The following is a 22,662-nucleotide window of genomic DNA, read 5'->3' as shown; positions in this document are numbered from 1 at the left end:
CAGATCCCCCATTTTCCAGTAGCTAGGCGGCCACACCCACAAACTGCCCTGGGTGCTGTGTAATCCCATCAACGGCCAACATCCAGAGACTATAAAACCAAGCTCCCGGAAGAGAGCCACATAGTTTCTTGCCCCAGTGCTTGGCTGTCTTCACCAGGGGTTCCTCAGAGCGGGTGGGTTGAGTCTCCCTCCCCGCCCCGAGCAGAGCCCAGGCAGTCGGCGACCTCTGGAACCCAGCCACAGCCATGCTCAAGGGTCCCTGAGAAGAAATACAAACTTCTTGAAAAATTAAGGTCTTATTAAACTTTCAGTGGTTTAAAAATGAAAATGAATTTTGAATGAGGATCACTAACTTAGTTTATTAGAAGCACTTTGTTCTTTCTATTTAAAAAAAAAAAAAAACTAGGAGAAGAAGATAGACCCCTGAAGGAGTTTCTGTCTAACAGGCTAGCTCTTGGATGATTTTTCCTCGGGGGACATGTGCTACTTCCCTGCCGGTAGGTCCCCTCACAGCCTGGGGGCCCTGACTTTTCTTGGCAACAATGTTTCACCTGACTGCTCGGGAGGAGAGACTCAGCCATCAGGCCAAAAGTCGCAGAAAAAGTGCAGCCATTCCCAGCCACCAAATGCATTTCTTTTGCAACAAGAACAGGCCAGTGAGGGCCTGGACTGCCTTCACCACAGAGGAGCCAGTAAGAGTTCACACACTAGAGCTGCAGGTCCGGTGCTGGAGTGATAACACAGTGGGTAGGGCATTTGCCTTGCCCGCGGCCGACCCGGGTTCGATTCCCAGCATCCCATAAGGTCCCCTGAGCACTGCCAGGGGTAGTTCCTGAGTGCATGAGCCAGAAGTAACCACTGAGCATCACCAGGTGTGGCCCAAAAAGAGAAAAAGCAAAAAGAGTTAGAACTGCAGGCCTCTCGGTAAAAGGCCCCTCGGAAAAAGGCCAGATGAGGGTTGGGAGAGACAGTGCAGCAGGAAAAGCTCTGGTCTTTGCACTTAGTACCCCAGTTTGATCGGCAGCACCCCTGATGGTGCCCCGGGCTCTGCCAGAGTAGCCCCTGAGCAGAGAATCAGGAGTAATGCCTGAGCACTGCTGGGTGTGAGCCCCCCAGCCCTCCCAGCAAGGCTAGGTGACAGGGTTCTGCCACTCACTCTTTACCCAAACTCACCCCACTGCTACCCCCCACAGTGGCCTGGGCTAGCCTGACCCCACAGTCCTTGGCAGGCTTAAGTACCCTGTCAGGGCAGCAAGCACTGACAATTAATGGCTGGTCACAGCCACAGGAGACCATTTGCTCAGACCTCACCCAGGCTCCCGACAGACCACGGCCATTAGAGGTCCAGTAAAGTCTTGGAAGTAAGCCAGTTGCTAGCTAGCTTCTGGCCAGCATCTGCAAATGGGAGATTGTTTTTTTTTTAAAGGTGGTGGCTACCTCATAAATGTCTCCAGGACTCAGTTTGAACACCAGGATACCAAGTAATCAACAGCCATTTTAAAAACCACTTTGTAAATGTCGTCTGACAACAGAAACCTAGAGGAGACAGGTTCTGATGATAGTGTAAGTCGGGAGCTCTTTCCAGGGGGTCTCTGGCTTCGACGGCCCCCAGATGAGGAAGTCCAGCCCCAACCCAGTCCCGGGAAGCCGAGGGTCAAGCCAGATTCTGAGGAGGGTGGGAAAGGACAGGACGAGAGCTTAGACGTGTCACAAGCCTGGTGCTTGCCAATTCTTTGGAGGGTTGGAGGCAGGAGGAGCAGACAGAAGACCGACAACTAGGAAGAAACGCAAGGACGATTCCCAAGGAAAGAGTGGGGAAGGGCGGGGTGCAGAAATAGTAGGGCATGACCATGTGCTGTGTGGGAAGCAGGTCCAGGAGGCATTTGGAAGACAGAGCAGTTGTGCCCAGTGGCTGAGGAAGAGGTTGGAGTGCTGTGAGTGGATTCCAGAGGGCAAGGAGAGTCCTGGATGAGCGAGCTAAGGAGGACTGGCCAACTGGTTCTGCCACACTGGACTCAGCACGTGACCTCCTTTCTGCCACTCTGACTTCTTCTAAACTTAAGCATTTCTGCCAACGGAACAGCAACTGTATTTCCAAGACTATTCCATCAGGGAAGAATAACTCAAGAAGAGCCCCCAAGACCCTTTCCTGGGTCCAGGTTTTCCTATGTCACTGCCTAGAAGTTTCCATCCAAACCCGATGGGGAAGTTTCCCTGGGCCAGGTCTTGAAAGGGCTTCTCCTCTGCCTCGCAAGCCGCTAGCGCTAACCAAAGAGTGTAGAGGCAGGAGTCAAACTCTCCCAAGTATAGTTCATACAACGCCTTGATGATTTCTTAATAGCACCTGCTATCAGGAAAACAAGAGCAGGAATAAAACAGTCACTGGCAGGGAGAGAATAGCAAACAAGGAGCACGCCTAGCAAACCTGGCCTGGGTTTGATCCTGACACCACATGATCCCCTAAGCATCACTGGGTGTGGCCCTCGCTGGACCCCGAGCACTGCTGGGTATGACTCTGAGAACCCTTCCCCTGCCACCAGGGTGGCCCAGATATCCCCAGCATCACGGGGCTCAAGCAGCACCACTTCCTCAGGGTCTTGTATTGATCCACCCTGCCCTTTTGACTGAGAATCACTGGTGAGGTACCCTAGGCCTACTGTTTACTGCTTGGGAGAGCCCCTACCTACAAAAAACAGCCACTGTCATCCCAAACTCTACTTCACAGCTAACAAGTTGCAGGGCGACAGACCCAAACCTTGAAAACCTCCCTCGGGAGTGCGAACAGTCATTTCTGAATTGACATTATAATGCCCGCATGAAAGCTTAACGGTTTCTAGTCACGTCAGCGCATCCTTCTTCTGGAGGCCCATATTTCTGTGCCACAAAGGCTTCAAGCCAGCGCAGGGATCTGGGGACACCCTTTGCTCACATGCCCACCTATGTTTACCATACCCTGGCAGACACTCACCTCAGCCGTTCCTCCTCTTTTTTCCGCAGGTTGAAGTCTCGCTGAACCACCTGCAGAACATGTTCGGTTTCATCATCGGTCAGACCAGACAGGTCCAGCTTCCTCCCCATGATTTAATATCAAATCCAGGGCAATGCAGTCAGACCTGCGAAATCAAAGACCAAAGATTGAGGGCATGATCAATGCTCCGCATGGGGGAAAAAAAAACAGTCAATGTGTTACTGAAAGAGAATCAAATACAGGATTGCAATCAGGTGGGATCTTGCTCTGTGGTTGGACTCAGCAAACATCTGCAGGCTGCTTCAGCAAGGCCACAAGAAAACAAGAGATGGTGACCAAGCATTCAGCACAGTCACCCTTCCCAACACTGACCTTAGAAATGAAAATTACTAAAAAACGCCAACAAAATGAGACACATATATCTGTATACATGCATCATTTTTATATAATGCATATATATATAATTATGGGGGGTTTCAAAAAAAGAGAGAAGGTTTGAAAATTCTAAATTTCTTGGGCCAGAGAGATATATAGCAGGTAGGTCACTTGCCTTGCATGCAGCGCACCTAGGTGGTTTTGATCTCTTGCACCCATATGGTCATAAGCCTGCCAAGAGTGATCCATGAGTGCAGAGAGAGGAGTAAACCCTGAGCACAAGAAATTATGCCCCCCAAACAAACAAAAATATTATAAATTTCTGTGATTTGAAGTTTTAAAATATAAATACTACAAGAAATTGTGAAAATAAATTACAATATTTTAAAAACTTATAGACTATATTACTTTAAATTTTAATTATATGATTAAAATTACAAATATATGCTTCTATTAATAAGAAAATTCATAATACAAAGCCTTTATTTTAATTTTATTTTTATTGACTTATTGTTGTTTTGCACTATTATGAAATTTCAGGGGTTTGTTTCATATCTCCATATGTGGGCAAAATGTCACCACTTCCCCCACCAAACTTCAGTGTCATATCATCACCATAAAGACCCCTCCCATGAGGCTGGAAATACAGGACAGTGGGAAGGACACTTTCCTTGCATGTATCTTATCTGAGTTTGATCTCCAGAATACCATACGGTACCCCAAAACACTGCCAGAGAGATTGCTGAGCACAGAGCAAGGAGTAAGCCCTGAGCACTGCCAGGTGAGGCCCACACAAACAAACAAAAAAGAGACCCCTCTCCTCAGTCTTTCCCTCAAGTACCACTATAGTTTTCACCATATCTAATAATTAATTTTGTCATTTCTTGCCAGTCCATTGCTTTAGCAGTTCATAGTTTATGTCAGAGCCATGTAGCTGGTCCATAGGCTCATGAGAAAGAACGCTCAGTATCTCTTATTCTCAGGGAAACACAATTCAAAGCCACATGCTATCACCACACAGACCCATGAGAATGACCTATATAAAACAAAGGGGAAAGAACAAGTGCTGATGGGGATGTGGAGAAAATGGAGCTCTGTAAGGGTACCCTATTGGTGGGCATGTCAATTGGTGCAGCCTCTAGTCAATATGTTATGGCAATTCCTTACAAGCATAAGAATGGTAATTCCTTATAAAATAACAGAGTAGGAGACTAACACCCAAGAATAGTAGTATATAACACAAGTTGGCTCTGTGGCTTGGAAGCTGGCCTCACATGCTGGGAGAAAGGCAGCCCAGATAGAGAAGGGGACATCTAGTAAAATGTGGTTGGAGATCCCTCGCGGGAAGGGAGATGCGTGCTGAAAGTAGAATAGAGACTGAACACGATGGCCACGAAATACCCCTATCGCAAACCACAACACCCAAAAGGAGAGAGAGAACGAAATGGAATACCCTGCAACAGAGGTGGGGTGGGGTGGGGGGATGGGATTGGAGGGTGGGAGGGATACTGGGTTCATTGGTGGTGGAGAATGGACACTGGTGGAGGGATGGGTTCTGGAACATTGTATGAGGGAAACACAAGCATGAAGATGGGTAAATTTGCAACTGTACCCTCACAGTGACTCACTAATTAAAAAAATAAATAAAAATAAAGTTAAATAAATAAAATAAAAGAATGGTAATTCTTCATGATCCAGTAAAATAATTTGCTGGCATTTACCTGGAGGATATGGAAACACTAATTTGAGAGGATACCGGCAACCCTCTGTTCAGAGCTGTACAATTCGTAAGAGCTAAAATCATCCGAGTAATTTCTCAGCAGTAGAGAATGTGATATTTCTAAAACACACCATCCAGCAAGGCATATATAAAAATCATAAAAAAGCTACATTTTAAAGATAATCATTTGGGGGCCACGCTCAGTGGTGTTGGAATAAGCGGAAGGACTGCCATGATCACATTTAGAGATCTCTGGGCCGTTTGTACTCAAACCCAGGACCTCAGGCATGCCAGATGGATGTTTTACCACTTAATTCACATCACATCTCTTAAGAAATGCTTTAAAAAAAGTGAATAACTATGCTCAGGGATGACATCAAATAAATCATTCCAAAGAACTGTCCAAAACTATAGGTCACAATAAGCATGAATGCAAACATATGTAACAGAACATTAGTGAAACTAATACAAGATTTCAAAAAGGATTGGGACTCTGTCCACCCTTCCCCTCCCACTTTGGCCAGGTTCCAGACTTTGGACCTGGATTCCGAGGACTCTCTTCTCACTGATGCCAACCCCTAGATCAGAAAGTCTCACTGACTGACATTAGCTCTAATTCTGCAAACCCAGGTGTGTGCTTCTGAGCACTGGGACTCTACCCACCCTCTCCCTCTCACCACAGCCAGGTTCCAGATGCAACATCTTGGACTAAGGACCCGCAGGGCTCCCTTCTCACTGACCCCAGCCCTAGATCAGAGAATCTCACTATCTGATGTCAGCTCCAATTCTCTGAACCTAGTTGTGTGCTCCTGGGCATTACGACTTTGTGCCATCTTCTCCCTCACACCATGACCAGGCTCTGGACAGAAAGCCTTGGCCCCAGGACCCTGATGGCTCCCTTCTCACTTACCCCAGCCCTAAAACAGAGAGTGTCGCTGTCTGATGTCAGCTCTGATTCTCTGAACCCAACACACTATGAAAACACATTATTGACACTCTCTTCATATTGAAAGTGGCGGGTGAAGGTGTTTGCCTTGCAAGCGGCCAACCTGGGTTCGATTTCCAGTATCCCATATGGTCCCCTGAGCACCGCCAGGAGTAATTCCTGAGTGCAGATCCAGGAATAACCCCTGAGCATCTCAGGGTGTGACTCAAAAAGAAAAAAAGTGGCAGGTTGAAACAACCATATTTCACAGACACCTTATACAGTTATATATCTCAATCAATTAAATGGAGTACCTAGTTCAAAACCCACTGTCACAGCCTAATAGCACCACATGGTAAAAAAAATAATCTCTGAGTAACAGAGACTTTATCAGTACCCCTCTGGTATAAACAACTGAACATATCAGTTCTTAAGGAGTCTAAACCTCCAACATTAACCCACATAAACCTCAAAGAGCAATTGGAGAAACTAAGGAACCCAATAGCTGTGTCAGACAGAGACAGAAACCCAGGCAAATCCTCGAGCTCATTAAAACCATCTAGCCAGGTCGATAAGAACTGAAATAAACACTACATTGGAAGCTGAAATTAAACAAGCAACGGCCCATGAAATTAAGCAATCACTAGATGAGAAATTTGACCAGCTAAAAGAACTGATACAAAGAATGACAGATTCCATACAAAATGAACTGAAGTAACTAAAGAACACGATAGCAAGCCATAGCAGAATTGCACAGGCAGAAAATCATATAGATGAACTTGAAGAAAAAGTATAAGCATTGATGATTGATGGGGAACTGGCAAAAGGAAAGAGAAGCACTAGAATGGAAGAGAATGGAAGGTACTTAATGGATAAGAGCAAGAGGTACAATCTCCAAATTATAAGAATACCAGAAGACAAGGAAAACAGAAAGGGGAAAGAACAAGAGATCATATCTGAGAATTTCCTCACGCTTTGAAGAGAGATATACAAATTCAAGAGGCCCAAAATGTATCAAGCAAGGGGCTGGAGTGATAGTGCAGCAGGTAGGGCATTTGCCTTGAACGCAGCTGACCCGGGTTTGATTCCCAGCATCCCATATGGTCCCCTGAGCACCGCCAGGGGTAATTACTAAGAGTAACCCCTGAGCATCACTGGGTGTGACCCAAAAAGAAAAAAAAAAAGAGTACCAAGCAAAACAAATCCAAATAGAACAATGCCAAGACATAGTTATCAAAATGACAAAATCCAAAGCGACAGGCTTCTTAAAGCTTCTAGAGAGAATAGAAATCTTAAATATAAGGGAATTACAACAGCTCTCTCATGTGAAAAGGTGTAGGAGAGAAAAGAGTAGAAAGGCATATTCAAATTACTCACTGAAAAAAATCTTTAAACTTAGAGTCCACTACCCTGGAAAGCTCTCATTTAGATGAAAGGGATGGATAAAAATATTCTCAGACAAATAAGAGCTGGCAGTATTTGCTATTCTTAAACTTGTTCCTGAATGAAATATTGAAGACCATTTGTGTAAACCAAACAGCCAGTTGTAGGAACAATAACCCCACACAGTAAAATGGCAACACGGCCCTTTATGTCAAATAATTTCTCCGAATGTCAATGGACTGAACTCTCCCATCAAAAGGCACAGAGTGGCAAAACGGATCAGGAAACAAAATCCATCCATTTGCTGCTTACAGGAAACACATCTAAGATCACAGGATAGACACAGGCTCAGAGTGAAAGGATGGGAAACAATCATACAAGCCAACGGTAAAGAGAAAAAGGCTGGAAAATCATACTTATATCAGACTAGACAGCATTCAAGTAAATATGGATGAAAGTAGAGATATGGATGGACACTACATATTGGTTACAGGAACAATAGATCAAGAAGTACAATTTGTCAATATCCTTTTTTCTCCCTTAATTCCGTCTTTTCTTTTTCTTTCCAAAATTATGATAATGATCATTGATGTTCATGTCCTATATATTTTTACTTATAATTATATTGTGAATAATTCCTTACATCACTACTAATTCAACATGACATTATACTGTCCAATATTCTATTAAATTATACATTCATCCCTTATTGGGAAGCATCAGTTGTATTTCCACTATTTCAATATCATAAGTAATGTTGGTAGAAATCTATATTTATAAATCTATAAATCTACAATACTTAGAAGTTCATTTCTTGAATTAAAGTAAATAAATGTTTTTTAAAGATTTACCAAAAATCTAAAGCAATTTAAATAAAAAGATTTCAAAAGGCTTCCATCCAGTGAGCTAGGCAAGGATTTTTTGACATCCAAAATTCAATAATCTCAAAATTCATCACATTCGCACTTACTCTTTACAGTTCTATCACTGTTACTTCTCAGAAAATTATACTCTTTGGCATTCTGTTTCTGAACTTAATATTCACAACATCATACTATATGCATGCTGTATATGCATGTGCATGTAGTGTGCTTCTCTGTGTCAACATTATAGTTTTCTTTCTTCCTTTTGGTGTTTGGGTCACACCTGGCAGTGCTGGAGATTACTCCTGACTTTGTGCTCAGGGATTAATCCTGGAAGGGTTCAGGGGAATGTATGGGGTGCCACGGATTGAACCTAGGTTGGCTGCATGTAAGGTAAGTGCTCTACCTGCTATACTATCTCTTCAGTCCCAAATTATAGTTTTCTGATTCATTTATGCTTATGAAAATGCCTGAAAGATATCCTTTTAATCCAGAGCAAACTATTGCACTTATATGGAGAGATGTGTATCTGAGATTAATGTTATAGTATATAAAAGTTATATAAAGTTTAAGAGAATGAGGTCAAAAAATAGCTTTCAGAGCAAATGGGATGGCTGAAAGAAAAGAGAAAGGATTTTATTTGAGACAAGAAAAATAGGTGTTGGGGCTGGAGCAATAGCACAGCAGGTAGAGCATTTGCCTTGCACATGGCCGACCCGAGTTCGATTCCCAGCATCCCTTATGGTCCCCTGAGCACCACCAGGAGTAATTCCTGAGTGCATGAGCCAGGAGTAACCCATGTACATTGTACAACTCCCTAGGTGTTGGTCCAGTCTTTCTGGAAAACAATATGGACAGTCCTTCAAAAACTAGATATTGAGCTTGCATATGACCCTGCAATACCTTCTGGGAATATATATCGAGGATGCAAAAAAGCACAGTAGAAATGACATCTGTACCTATATATTCATTACAGCACTGTTCACAATAGCCAAAATCTGGAAACAACCCAAGTGTCCTAAAACAGATGACTGGTTAAAGAAACTTTGGTACATCTACACAATGGAATACTATGCAGCTGTTAGGAGAGATGAATCATGAAATTTGCTTATAAATGGATAGACATGAAGAGTATCATGCTAAGTGAAATGATTCAGAAAGAGAAGGACAGACATAGAAGGACTGCACTCATTTGTGGAGTATAGAATAACATCACATGAGGCTGACACCCTAAAACAGTAGAGACAAGGGCCAGGGGGATTGCCCCATAGCTGGAAGCCTGCTTCATGAGCGGAGGGGAGAAGGCAGATGGAATAGAGAAGGGATCACTAAGAAAATGATGGCTGGAGGAACCAGCTAGGATGGGAGATGCATGCCGAAAATAGATAATGGACCAAACATGATGACCTCTCAGTGTCTATGTTGCAAGTCATAAAGCCCAAAAGCAGAGAGAGATTATGGGAAATATTGTTTGGCATGAAGGCAGGGGGAGGGTGGGAAAGGGGGGCATACCCAGGATATTGGTAGAGGGAAATGTACAGTGGTGGAGGGAGGGGTGTTTGATCATTGTGAGATTAAAACATAAACATGAAAGCTTGTAACTATCTCACAGTGATTCAATAAAATTAAAAAAAAAGATTCAAGTTATATACACTTTTGTCTGAAAAGTATCTGTCATGAGTAAAGTGAAATAAGCTTAATAAAAACTTAATTGAATAATTAAGGTGAACATTTGACATCATAATGTATAATTAAGGTGATAAAGACATGGTTCAAGGAACATGCTAAGAAAAAATAATATGGCTACCAGAGAGATAGTACAGTGGGCAGCCTTGCATGCAATCAACTCGTGTTCAATCTCTGCGCCCAAGATGTTCCACTAAACCTGAACAAAGGTGCTCCCTGAGCTCAGAGCCAGTAATATGCCCTGAGCACTGCCAGGTGTGGCCCCAAACCCAAATTATATAGACAGATCTATTATTCAGTTAAATAACTTTAAGTTTTCATATATATCGATAATATACTTGACATTTAATAGTCACAAATCTCACAACCACTCATTACTACCAGTTACAGATTACAGAAGGCAGACACAGAATTAATGAAGATAATTCACTAAGATAAATGTCAGTCAAGGCTGTGTTCCTGTCTGGTGCAAGTGCCTTACCTTTTCTCCAGGCACACAGCCTGTGAGATGCACAGAGGTCCTCTGAGGTCCTCTGCGTCTCAGATTTTCAAACAGGAAAGGTCCCCAGTTCTCTGCCCTCGATTTCTTAACCATCTAGTAACCAGAAATCTTATTAGTTGGTGGCTATTCAGGCAAAGATGGCCTCCCCTTTTAGTTTCCAAATAATGGTAATAAACACAGAAAACAAAACAGTTTCAGTTCTCAAAAGTCCACCATTACATGGCTTAAGACCTCATGACTCAATCGTGCGAACTAATCTCAGGAATCAACCAAGAAATCCCAAATGGCATTCCAACTATGAAAACAATATTTTTAAAAACTGAACTTTTGGACTAGAAAACGAATTAGCAGTGACTAGTGAGAAAGGGTGAAGAGGGAGGGCAAATCAGGATGAAAGGGGAGAATGGACATTCTGGATGTTCACTGGACATTGTGCAGTGAGTTCAATACGGTGTGTATGTAGGCACAGGCTGATTTTCAGTGGCACACCCAGAAACTTATCTAATATTGCAATGCCATATTATGTCAATGAAAGAAATGAAACAAAACCACCAAAATCCAAAAAGTAAAATATTTTTCATGTCTGTAAAACTAGCTTTCAAAAGTAAATACTTGGTGCCCTTTGCCCAAATACCGATGATGGGGGATGAGGGTGGGGGGTGGGGGGTGGGGAGAACGAAAGTGGGCAGAGAACCCAGTGTCCCTGCTGGTGGACAAGTAAATTACAAGGTCCCAACTTTAGGCTGCAAAGGAAAGGGGGAAGTCTTATGTCCTAGCAGGAACAGAGGAGCGAGCACAGGGGAAATGCAAGTCGACTTTGACTGCTTTCCACCACCCCATTAAAGACAAAAGTGGCATCTTCTGAGTTTCCCAGAAGGTGACATGTCTGTCTCCTTCACCTCACGTCACTACCCTTTGAATGCTGAGAATTATAATGAGGTTCCAAGCAGCCCAGTTAGTTGAAGACAGCTTTGATCATATCTGATCTGAGAAGAATGATCAGGACTCTAGAGGGATAATGGGTATCTGTGAAGGAATGCATAAAATAGCTCTCAATGGACAGGACAGAGTAATGAGACATCCCTTCTGGAAAATCATAAAAAAGCATCATCTTTTTTTTTCTACACCGAACATAATCAGCTTCCCTGCACAAGAAGAGAAACAGCATCTGAGAGCACACACGTCTCTGTCCTTGGTCAGAGATCACGTGGGTTCGGCTGTCAGGAGCAATTTCTCAGAGGCACAAAGCCGGTTCACATGCTACTGATTTCCTGACGTGTGTGCCATGTGCCTGTCCTTGAATTTCTCGGGCTTATGCCCAGCAGAGTCAGGAGCAGAGAACATTTTCAGATTTATGAAGGAGAAATTTAATACAACTTCAAGACTTAATTCTACCCCAATTTCCCTAACATGTATTCTAAAGTTCCCATAAGAGGATTCTGTCCTGGGAAAAAGAATCAAGAAATGTTGCAAACTGTTTAGACTTGATGGTCTGCTTAGTGCAAGTCAGCATCTCAGGGCTGCTACAAAGTCTGTCCACTAAAGAAACAGTGTAATTTGGTCTCACCTGCACCTCTGAAATATATGTGTCTGCTCTTTGGAAATAGCTACATCCAAGAAATGATTACCTGGAAACAGCTCTGTAAGTCCACTCCACCATGACAAACTCCAGCTCTAACATAATTACTGAATTACTGAGTTTTTATCCCCCGCAGTGTAACCACCATAGAAACTACTGATTTAGATGAGCTTCAGAAGAAAATCACTTTAAAATGGAAAGCAGGACTGGACAGACAGTACCAAAGGTAAAGGTGCTTGCCTTTCATTCAGCTGACCTGATTAGATTCCCCACAACTGCATATGGGCACCTGAGCACTTCCAAGGGTCACTCTTTGATCACAGAGCCAGGAGTGGCACCTGAGCATCTCCAGTGGTGGCCTATCTTCCACCCGCATCTCACAAAACTAAAAATAATACAAAGGAAAGCAAATTGATATGACTTTAAAGTCAGAAGACCAAGGCAATAGCAGTCGCCTATCCGTTATCTTCTAGACAGAATAAAAAATATGAGGAAGAACATGAACACTTGTGCAGGAAACTGGTTAACACAAACTTTGCAAATGGGAAAGAAGGAAGTTGGATACAGTGACTACTATACACATAGTAGGAGGTTGATCATGAAAGATCAACATGTACAAAAGTGAAAATGGGACCTTTAGAAATGAGAGAGGGATGAAGCAATCTAGTGAGAAAGAAAATACAGCAAAAAGCTGAAAGATAAACTTGGAACATCCAAAGTCCTAAAGAACAATACAGGGTACATTCTGGGGGCCGGAGCGATAGCACAGTGGGTAGGGCGTTTGCCCTGCATGCGGCCGACCCGGATTCGATCCCCGGCATCCCATATGGTCCCCCAAGCACTGCCAGGAGTAATTCCTGAGTGCAAAGCCAGGAGCAACCCCTGAGCATTGCTGGGTGTGACCCAAAAAGCAAATAAATAAATAACTAAATAAAAATAATAATAAAGGGTACATTCTGCCAGGACATCCATGATTCAATCTTGAATTGAATCATGGAAAAGAACTTTCTTCTTCCTCCAAGGAACCAAAATGTCATAAGATTCTCCCATTTGGGGGGTGGGGTGGGAGCAAGTACAGGGATTAGGGTGCATGCCTAGAAAGCACCTGATACAGGCTTAATCCTCAGCACCACAGGGTCTCTTGAGCATCACCAGGTGCAACCCTGGAGAAAATTCAGGGCACAGCAGGTGCTGACAGCATGGCAGGCATCATGTGACCCTTGCACTGAACTGCCAGGCCGGGAGGTGGAAATGCCTGAGAATCACTGGTGCGGTCCAGAGATCACATCCCCTAAAAAGAATTCACCCATTTAAAGGGCAAATCGGGGTAGGGACATGGGGAGAGAAAGGACATGACTTAGCCAAGAAGAGAAAATATGCCCCCCACAGATGATCACGGATGTACACTATGCTTGTTTGGGGGAGCAAGAGATAGCTGGCCACAATGACTAAAGTAGCCACTAAAGAGACACCTCATAGGAAATATCCTGAAGACCGGCCATGACTGAACTATAATTGACTTCACATGAATTTATAGCTGCAGAGGGTCTACTGCCAGAAGAGAGGCAACATTAGCTGCTAAAAAATAAAATCCCATTTTTATGTCAAGGGCTTAATGTTAATGGTTACTCTAATAGTATCAACCGAGGAACAACTAATAGCAAGCTAAGTTATGCTGCTTATGTTAAATGGTCTTTAAAGCCCCAACCTTAGTCCACAATGGAAGGCTTCAGTTCTTAACCTCTAGGTCACCTATTTTGGAACTAGCAACTCAAGTCATCCATTGCCAATGCCAGTAATCTCTCATCTCCCGTACCATCCACAGGTAGCTGCTCACAGTTTCGGAGATCTGTCACCTTAAATTGCTTTAGTCTGCCATTCCCAATCTTCCCTGTCCTACAGTCTGCCTGATTGGGGGGGGTAGAGGAGGGTGGGTGGGAGGGAGGGGGTGGTTTCAGCAATTTGTACTCAGACTGAGCACTATGAATCCCTGTTTTTCAAACCCATCTTCATTCACAGAGAGGGTCATCATTCACAGAGAGGCTTTTTCTCTTTTTAGAAATATCCTCGTTTCTATAAACAGTGCATTGAAAACCTTGCTTTCAAAACATAATAAAAATATAACAATATTTCCCCCCAATATTTGTGTATCTTCAAGATAGGAGACACATTCTATGGGGGAAATAGTAATTCTATCTTCCTAGATTATTTGCCTCATTGTATTTCCCTACATTAAAATGGATACTTAGAAGCCAGAGAGATAGTACAGGAGTTAAGACATTCATGCATGAGGTTGAAATCCCAGATTGATTCCCAGCACCCTTTATATTTCCCTGAGCACCACCAGGAGTAATCACTGAGTACTGCCAGATGTGCCCTAGCCTCCACAAGTGGATACATCAATGATGCTAAAAAAGTGATGTGATGAAAAATATGAGTTGGAAACAAAGAAGATACAATTAAGGGCATCATAAATAGAACCGCTAAAGTCAGTGTTTATAAATTAAAAGAAAAAAAGAAAAGTGGGGCTGAATGGGTGAATAAAATGTGGTACATCCATCCCTTATAATGTTGTAACATAAAGGATGGGTGATTATGAAATTTTTGTCATGCTTTCTTTTCTTTGGCAAAACAAATGTCTATTATTGAGTATTCTGCAGTTTAAACAAAAGGTAGCCTGAATCACCCCAAGAGCCATATGAAAAATGAGGAAAAAGTCCCATGAATTTCATTTCAGCAAAAACCAGGACATAATTAAAACTGTAGAATAAAAATATAATAGAGTAAATGGAGTTGGATTTAAAAAAAGAAAAAGAAATAAAAGGTGGTAAAGAAAGGCTTCTGCAGCTGCAAATCGTGGCAAAACTTATTTTCTCAAACGAAAGGATCACAACCTGAACAGAAGAGGCATTGCAGCTGACTTAACAAACTTTCAGTTTTAGGGTTGTTTTTATCCAAAAGAAAAAAAAAAAGAAAAAAATGGCAATATTATTCAAGGAATCACAAAGAAAACATGCTTACTAGAAGCAGGTCTTCTTTTCACACAGAAGAGAAGAGAAATAGACACACGCATTCACACACACACACACACCACCTTTCAAAAAAATTGACATTTGGTTTAATAAGCTCAATTATTAAAAATTCCAGCTAACCTAGACCATATCCCAATCTCTATAAATCCTTTGCAAACAACTACCCTACAAAAATGAAACTCCTCTGACAGTGAACAATAAAAGAAAACGAAACCAGGAACTACATTAAAACAGTGTCACTGTCAATGTCAGCCCATTGATTAATGATTTTCTTGAGCGGGCACCAGTAACATATCCATTCATCCTAGCCCTGAGACTTTAACAGCCTCTCTTTACTCGTTCTTCCCAGCAGTGCCACATTGGAAGGTCTTTCATGGTAAGGGGAATGAGAACCATCATTGTTACTGTATTTGGCATATCAAATATGCCACCAAGAGCTTGCCAGGCTCTGCCGTGCAGGCTGGATGCTCTCAGTACCCTGCCAGATTCTCTGAAAGGGAGAACCAGGCTATAAGAGGTCGTGTGACCGAGACTCTCTTGCCCCCGCGCCTGGCTGTCTTCACCGGGGCCCCTCGGAACAGGGCAGATTCAGTCCCCCTGCCCCACCCCGAGCAGAGCCCGGGCAGCCAAAGACCTCTGGAACCCAGCCACAGCCATGCTCAAGGCCCCTCTCCACATGTTTGGATGAGCCTCGCGCATGAAGGAACCTGCCTAGGAACCCAGGTATGCGGGACCCGGGACTGAGATCTCCAAGCCTGCTTGGATCAAGACTTGGCCGCCACACCCACAAACTGCCCCTGGCACCATGTAATTCCATCAACAGCAGGTAGGGCGTTTGCCTTGCATGCGGCCGACCTGGGTTCAAATCCCAGCATCCCATTTGGTCCCCCAAGCACTGCTAGAAGTAATTCCTGAGTGCATGAGCCAGGAGTAACCCAAGGAGAGAACTCAAGGAGAGAACTCCTCTTTGAAAAGGAACAACACAGCTTTCTGGGGAATGTGGCGGCTTAAGTAGCAAGTCTAGATGCGATGGTTTCACATGTCTGTTCTGTGTCCATCAGGTAACAGAGCTAGGGCAGCCCGGCAGGCCCAGGAGGTTAGATGCAAATGAAGTGGTTCTTGAACGAGATACACATTAGCCTGTTAGACAGAGGAGCTTCCAAGGCACCAGTGATTTCTCCTGGCAACACAGGGATAGAAGTCACGTGCTTCTTCTTTACCACCAGCCTTGGCAGAGAGCTGACTGGTCACTGAGTAATAGAAACTGAAACTGAACAATGTAAAGTACTTTGAAATTGAAACTTTAATCAAAAGTCTTCCCAAAAACAAAAGCCCAGGCCCAGATGGATTCACTAGTGAATTTTTCCAAACATTAAAGAGGACCTGTTGCCAGTTCTCCTCAAGTTTTTCCAGGAAATTGAAGAAACAGGAACTCTCCCAAACAGTTGCTAGGACGCACATATCTCCCTAATACCAAAAGCAAACAAAGACACCACTAACAAGGAAAACTTCAGTCCAGTATCCCTGATGAACACGGATGTGAATATCCTCAACAAAATATTAGCAAATAGGATCCAACAACTCATCAAAAAGATCATACACCATGACCAAATTGAATTCATCCCGGGGATGCAAGGATAGTTTAACATTCGGAAATCAATCATCATAATTCATCATATCAACAAAAGTAAAGATAAAAACCATATGATCATATCAATAGATGCAGAGAAAGCCCTTGACAAGATCCAACACCCGTTTATGATGAAAACTCTCACCAAAATGGGTTTAGAGGAACTTTCCTCAAGATAGTCAAAGCCATCTATCACAAACCTATAGCAAGCATTATCCTCAATGGGTAAAAACTAAAGGCCTTCTCTCTAAGATCAGGGACAAGACAAGGATGCCCACTCTCACCACTTCTGTTCAACATAGTACTGGAAATACTTGCAATAGCAGTTAGGCAAGAAAAAGACTGCAAGATAAAAATAAAAGAGCAAGAAAACCAAATAGCAGGTGAAAGTCTCTCACTATAAGGTATGAGTTGAGCAATGAAGAAATCAAAATAATTTTTAAGAAATTGAAACTAAAGGAGCTGGAGAGATAGTATAAGAGCTAACTTGTTTTTGCCTATGGTTGACCAAGGCACTGCATGTTGTCCCCTGAGTACTACCAGAAGAAACCCCAAGGCATAGAGGCAGAAATAGCCCAAGAACCTCTGGGTTTGCCAACCCCCACCCCACCCAAAAATATTAAAAACTTAATGATCCAACTACACTCATAAATGAAGAAATGGGGGAATATAAAGAAACAAAAAATAAATCACAAAATATAATCTATCAAATTTTGGAAAGGTTGGGGGGGGAATAGCAACAGTTAGAGAGATTATGTCCAAGAGGCAAACAAGGTCGATCATAAACCACTAGAAGTGACACCAGAGAGGTAATGCGCAGGTTAAGTCTCTTGCCTAGTATGCAACTGAGCCTGGTTCAATCGTTGGCACTGCTAGCAGTGATTTCTGAGCACAGTCAGGAGTAAGCGCTGAGGACAGCAGGGTGTGGCCCAACAATTTTCCCCCTAAAAACTAGCGGAGCAAACCTAGCAATGCTGACACTACCAAGTAGGGGGGGAAGGGAAAATGAACAAAGGAAGTGGTGGATTAGAGAGTACAGAAAGACAGAGGTGGAGTGTCTTAAGCACTTTGGCAGTGGTTAAGGTTCTGTAACTTTGTTCATCGATATGTGAAAGTCAGCATTATCATAATTGTAAACAATTTTTTAAAAAGGAGTCAAATGATTGAGAAATAGATTTTAAAATATTGAAAGAAATAATGCAAGTAGAAAGGAAAGTAGACACTATCCCAAAATCAGATGGAAATACTTAAAGTAAGCAATTGATAATTTTTTTTTTTGCTTTTTGGGTCACATCCGGCAATGCACAGGGGTCACTCCTGGCTCTGCACTCAGGAATTACCCCAGGGGATCATATGGGATGCTGGGAATTGAACCTGGGTCGGCCACGTGCAAGGCAAATGCCCTACCTGCTGTGCTATTGCTACAGCCCCTGCAATTGATAAAAATTTTAAGACTAAATTGGCTCCCAAGGCAAAACGTTTTTTTAATTAATTGTTTTGAGTCTTCAGGTCATATCCAGAAATGCTCAGAGGTTACTCTGCTCAGGAATCACTCCTGGCAGTGCTTTGTGGTCATATGGGATGACAGGGATTGAACCCAGGTCAGCCATGTGCAAGGCAAGCACCTACCAGCTATACTATCTCTCTGGCCCAGAATTTAAAAAAAAAATTTTAAGGTATAAAACAATTAGCAATATAAACATAACTGATACTTCAAGTGATAATTCCAAAATGGATAAATAACTTGAGGATAAGCAAAAGTAGGGGCAAAAAAAATGCTAGAGATAATTTCATAATCTTAGCATGCAAAATATTTCTAAATATGATACAATATTTATAAGGTATTGAAAACACCAGATAAATACTGTAACACAGCCACAATCCTGCTGACCCTCACCACTAACTTCAAATAAATTGATCTTTAGCTCTTGTACCACAGATCCCTGGAACTCTGTTTTCTTTCTTTTCATCCTTTTTCTCTCTATTCCACTGGATAAATCTGATTGATCTCTTCATATTCACTGACTCCTGTCTCCATATGAGCTTGTGGCTCATCTAGCAAGTGTATTCCCACTTCCTGGTTCTATAATTTCTTTTGACTCTGTTGTTTATCCCTAACTATAATTTTTCACTTATTTCAGGAGAATTTATAATTATTTGTTGAAACATTTTTATTATGGGTACTATAAAAGGGAGTTTCAACATCTGTTTTATTTCTTGGTGAGTACCAATTAGCTGTCTTTTCTCAAACTGTGATATGCCTAGATACTGGTGTGGTGGATGTTTTTCAACTGTATCCTAGACTTTGAGAGTATTATATTAGGAGGGTCTGGGTCATATTTAGCTACTTGGTTGCAACAAACCCTCTGTTCAGGTTTAGCATGTAGGTGCTGCTACACATTCTAGGCAAATTCCAACGACAATTCAATTTTCATAGACTGTGCTTTAATTTTTATCCACCCTTTAGCTGGTGCCATGGAAGCAGTGCTGGTCTCTTCTGGCACTGCATGAGGTGGTGGATGGCTCTCGATGGGACTAAAGAGGCTATCAAAGCTGACTGCTTATAGGCAGGACTGTATTCCTCTGTGAGTGGGGAAATCGATGTCCATCCCCTGGGCAAGAAGAGACATCCTGGACTGGGTCCTTATTGACTAGCGCCAAGTCCAGGGATTTACTCCCTTTCTTTGTTGACATGACATTCTTTAGCCAAAAAGGTTGTGTTTGCTGTGGCAAAACCTCCTTTTCTCGGTGATTGAGAGATTCAATCCCAACAAGGCAAGGAGGAAGGGCACTTCCTGTCCACTTGATCCCTAAGTGATGTCCCAGAGCCAATTTCTACTTGAGTTGCAATTCCTACTGGCTCCCACAGGAGTTTCCTTGCTAAGGAGTCAGAGATGACTCCAGCTAAATCTGGGGAAGCACCGAGTCTACCCCAAAGGTCTGGGGCACAGGAAATGCTGAGCTGGAGCTGGGTTTTCGCCTGTTGGGAGGAAGGTTATGAGGCATCCTACCACTGTGTTGCTCCTCTAGTCCTGGAGGCACAACTTAGTTTGCATTTTGCTTTCCACTTTCTATACCTTGCATCTCCTTCTGTTGCTATAATAGGGTTCTTCAGAGAAACAGAACATATGTGTCCTATTAAAAAATTTTTTTAAACATTCTTTTTTTGGGGGGCTTGAGGGGCCACACCCAGAAGTGCTCAGGGAACTCCTAGCTCTGCACTTTGGGATCACTCCTGCTGGGGCTCAAGGGAACATATGTGGTGCCGGGCATCAAACCCAGGTCAGCTATATGCAAGTCAAGTGCCCTACCTACTTCCTATCACTGAGGCTTTTTTTTTCTCTTTGCCTTCTTGGGATTATGGCTGGGTGCATCAGGAAGAGTAGGGAGAAAATGTGTTTATACCATCTTGTCCTAGTTGAGGCCTCGTATTTTCATTCTTGAAGAATAATTTTATTTGCAAATTCTAGACTGATAGTCGGTTTTCAGCACTGGGCAGACTGCATTCCATTGTATTCTAGATATTCCATTATATTGGCTCAGATATCAGCTGCAACATGATTGTTTGCCTTTTGTTCTCTGACTGTTTATAAGAATTTATCTATGGTATTCAGAATTTGAGTAAGAGCAGGCCTGATTTTTAATTGTTCAGTGCTTTTGTTCTACTAAATTGAAAGTTTATAAAGATGTCTTAGATCTGGTACTGTCTAACAGGTCACTTTTAGAAATTTCTTTCTTTTCATATAATACCAATTCCTCTTTCTCTTTTTGTGACTATAATCACACATGTGAATGAGATGTTCTCTCTGTATTCTGCATGTCTCATAGTCTTTATTCTGATTTTATCTTTTTATCTCTGTAATAATTCATATTTGGTATTACTTCAGTCAGAATTTTTTATTATTCATTTTTCCTTTATATATGGATAATGTCATTAAACTCATGATTAGGTTTTTAAATTGGTAAATTCTTTTTGGGGGGAGGGCTACACCCGGCAATGCACAGGGGTTACTCCTGGCTCTGCACTCAGGAATTACTCCTGGTGGTGCTCAGGGGACCATATGGGATGCTGGGAATCGAACCCAGGTCAGCCACATGCAAGGCAAACGCCCTACCCACTGTGCTAACGCTTTAGCCCCAGTAAATTCATTTTTTTAATTCTAAATGTTCCATCTCATTCTTTTCACTGTTATTGTTTTCTAAGTTCTCAATGTTTTCTTTGCTTCCTTTAATACAGTTATAAAGTCATTTTAAAATCTAACATCTGAAAACTGCCTGCATCTTTTTTATTTTTCTTGGTACTAGTTTGTACTGATTTTCTCTCCCCTCCTCTGGTCTTCAGTTTGTGTTTGAATAGAAAGGATTTGTAAAATTAAAAGCCTCGGTAAAGTTACTTTTGCCTCTGGAGAAGATTCATGCTTATTCCTGGCTCACAAGCCCAGAAGATTGGGCAGGTATCGGCAACTTCAGTGTGGAGACCGCTGGAATCTGGGTGTGGAGTCTTCACAGAGACCACCTCCAGCTCACCACTCATTCTGAGTCTAACCCTTGAAGATCTCAACACAAAGTAAGGAGTTCTCACTTTGCCTTCCTTTTTAAAGACCTCAGTTCCATCTCTCCAGCCCCAAGAAACTGTCCCAAGAGCCACTTAGAGTCATGACTTGGCCACTACACTAAGGGAACGCTGGCCCCATCTCTCAGTGCCATGGTCCACTGTGAGCTTCTGGTCCAATGATTCCTCACTGTCTTGTTAGTGCCCTAATGCCTTTAAGTCCATTCTTAAAAAAATTACTGGGGCAGAGAGACAATTCGGTGAGGAATATGCTTGCCTTGCATGTGACTGACCCAAGTTTGATCCCTAGCACCCCAGACAGTCCCCCAAGTCTTGCAGGAGTGATCTCTGAGTTCAGAGCCAGAAGTAAGCTCCAAACACAGCCAGGTGTGGCCAAAATAAACAAATAAAATATTATATATTTTAAAATTCCTTTTTAAACCACATATTTTATTCAGCTTTTCTAGTCATCTTAATAGAGGGGTAGGTCTCAATAGTCTACTTCTACTACTAATAAACATCTTCTGTTGTTACCCTAAATTGGATGTGAGGAGAGGAGGGGAAGGAAAAATTAATATGATTATAAATACTTGGATTACTTTTAACTCTATATCTGTTTCAAAATACTTAACAAATATACTTAGTTATGAGAAATGAAACACAGTTTTAAACACCTTGCATATATTTTTAGTTGGTTCCTAAAAAAACATTGGAACATAGGCACTATGCTTTACTTCACTTTTTTTCTTTGTTGAAAGGATACTGAAGTACCCATCTTCTGATGTTTTTCACCACCAAGCAAAATTGAGATGCCCAGTTAAAGTCATTCTGTTACATTAGCCAACCATATTATTATAAAAGTAATTTTTATTCTTGTTCTAGCAAAAAAAATATAAAATAACACTTCAAATAATTTTCAATATCATGATAGATTTCTAAATCGCTAGTTTAATATCTACCTGTAAAAAATTATCTTAAGATTGGTGATAGGATTTAATGTGTCCAACAAAGCATGCAAAGTAATCCGAAACACAAGACAAATGAATCCTTTTATGGATGCAAAAGAAAGATACAGTGGAACAGATCAAATGTGCGCTGAGCATCTAAACTAAAATTGAGTTCATAAGGAAAAGAAATTAGCATGCAAAATGTCTACTACTTCCATCTTTGGGGAGTGAAAATGCTTCCCTTTTTAGTCTCATTTTATTTAAACATGGCAATTCACAAAATTGTTCATAATAGATTTTTGTGACATTCAATGTCCCAACACCAATCCCACCACCAGTAACCTCCCCTTCACCATTGTCCCCAGTTTCCCACCCACCTTCCAAGCCTGTCGCATTAGCAGACACAAAATAATTTATTTTATATTACTTAGTTACAAAAAAATGGTAAACGGGATTATAAAAGAACAGTTCAGTAAAACAGAATTTGTGAAAATTGTTAT

The 22,662-nt window shown here is 42.1% G+C and overlaps 1 protein-coding gene across 3 annotated transcripts in view; it reads right to left on the bottom strand.

Annotated features, from left to right (window-relative positions):
• The window catches only part of MYRIP (myosin VIIA and Rab interacting protein), a 345,140-nt gene that overhangs the window by 289,343 nt on the left and 33,135 nt on the right, over window positions 1-22,662 (bottom strand). For all 3 annotated transcript variants that reach the window (XM_055135103.1, XM_055135102.1, XM_055135104.1), the window contains one exon: window positions 2,969-3,113. In XM_055135103.1, coding sequence (XP_054991078.1) covers window positions 2,969-3,078 — 110 coding nt within the window. In that variant the 5' untranslated portion in view covers window positions 3,079-3,113. The remainder of the gene's footprint in view (window positions 1-2,968; window positions 3,114-22,662) is intronic.

The sequence above is a fragment of the Sorex araneus genome, chromosome 4, assembly GCF_027595985.1.
Source record: "Sorex araneus isolate mSorAra2 chromosome 4, mSorAra2.pri, whole genome shotgun sequence".
Taxonomy (NCBI): Eukaryota; Metazoa; Chordata; class Mammalia; order Eulipotyphla; family Soricidae; genus Sorex; species Sorex araneus.
Note: the sequence above shows the minus strand (reverse complement) of the source record. Positions and strands in the feature narration are given on the sequence as shown.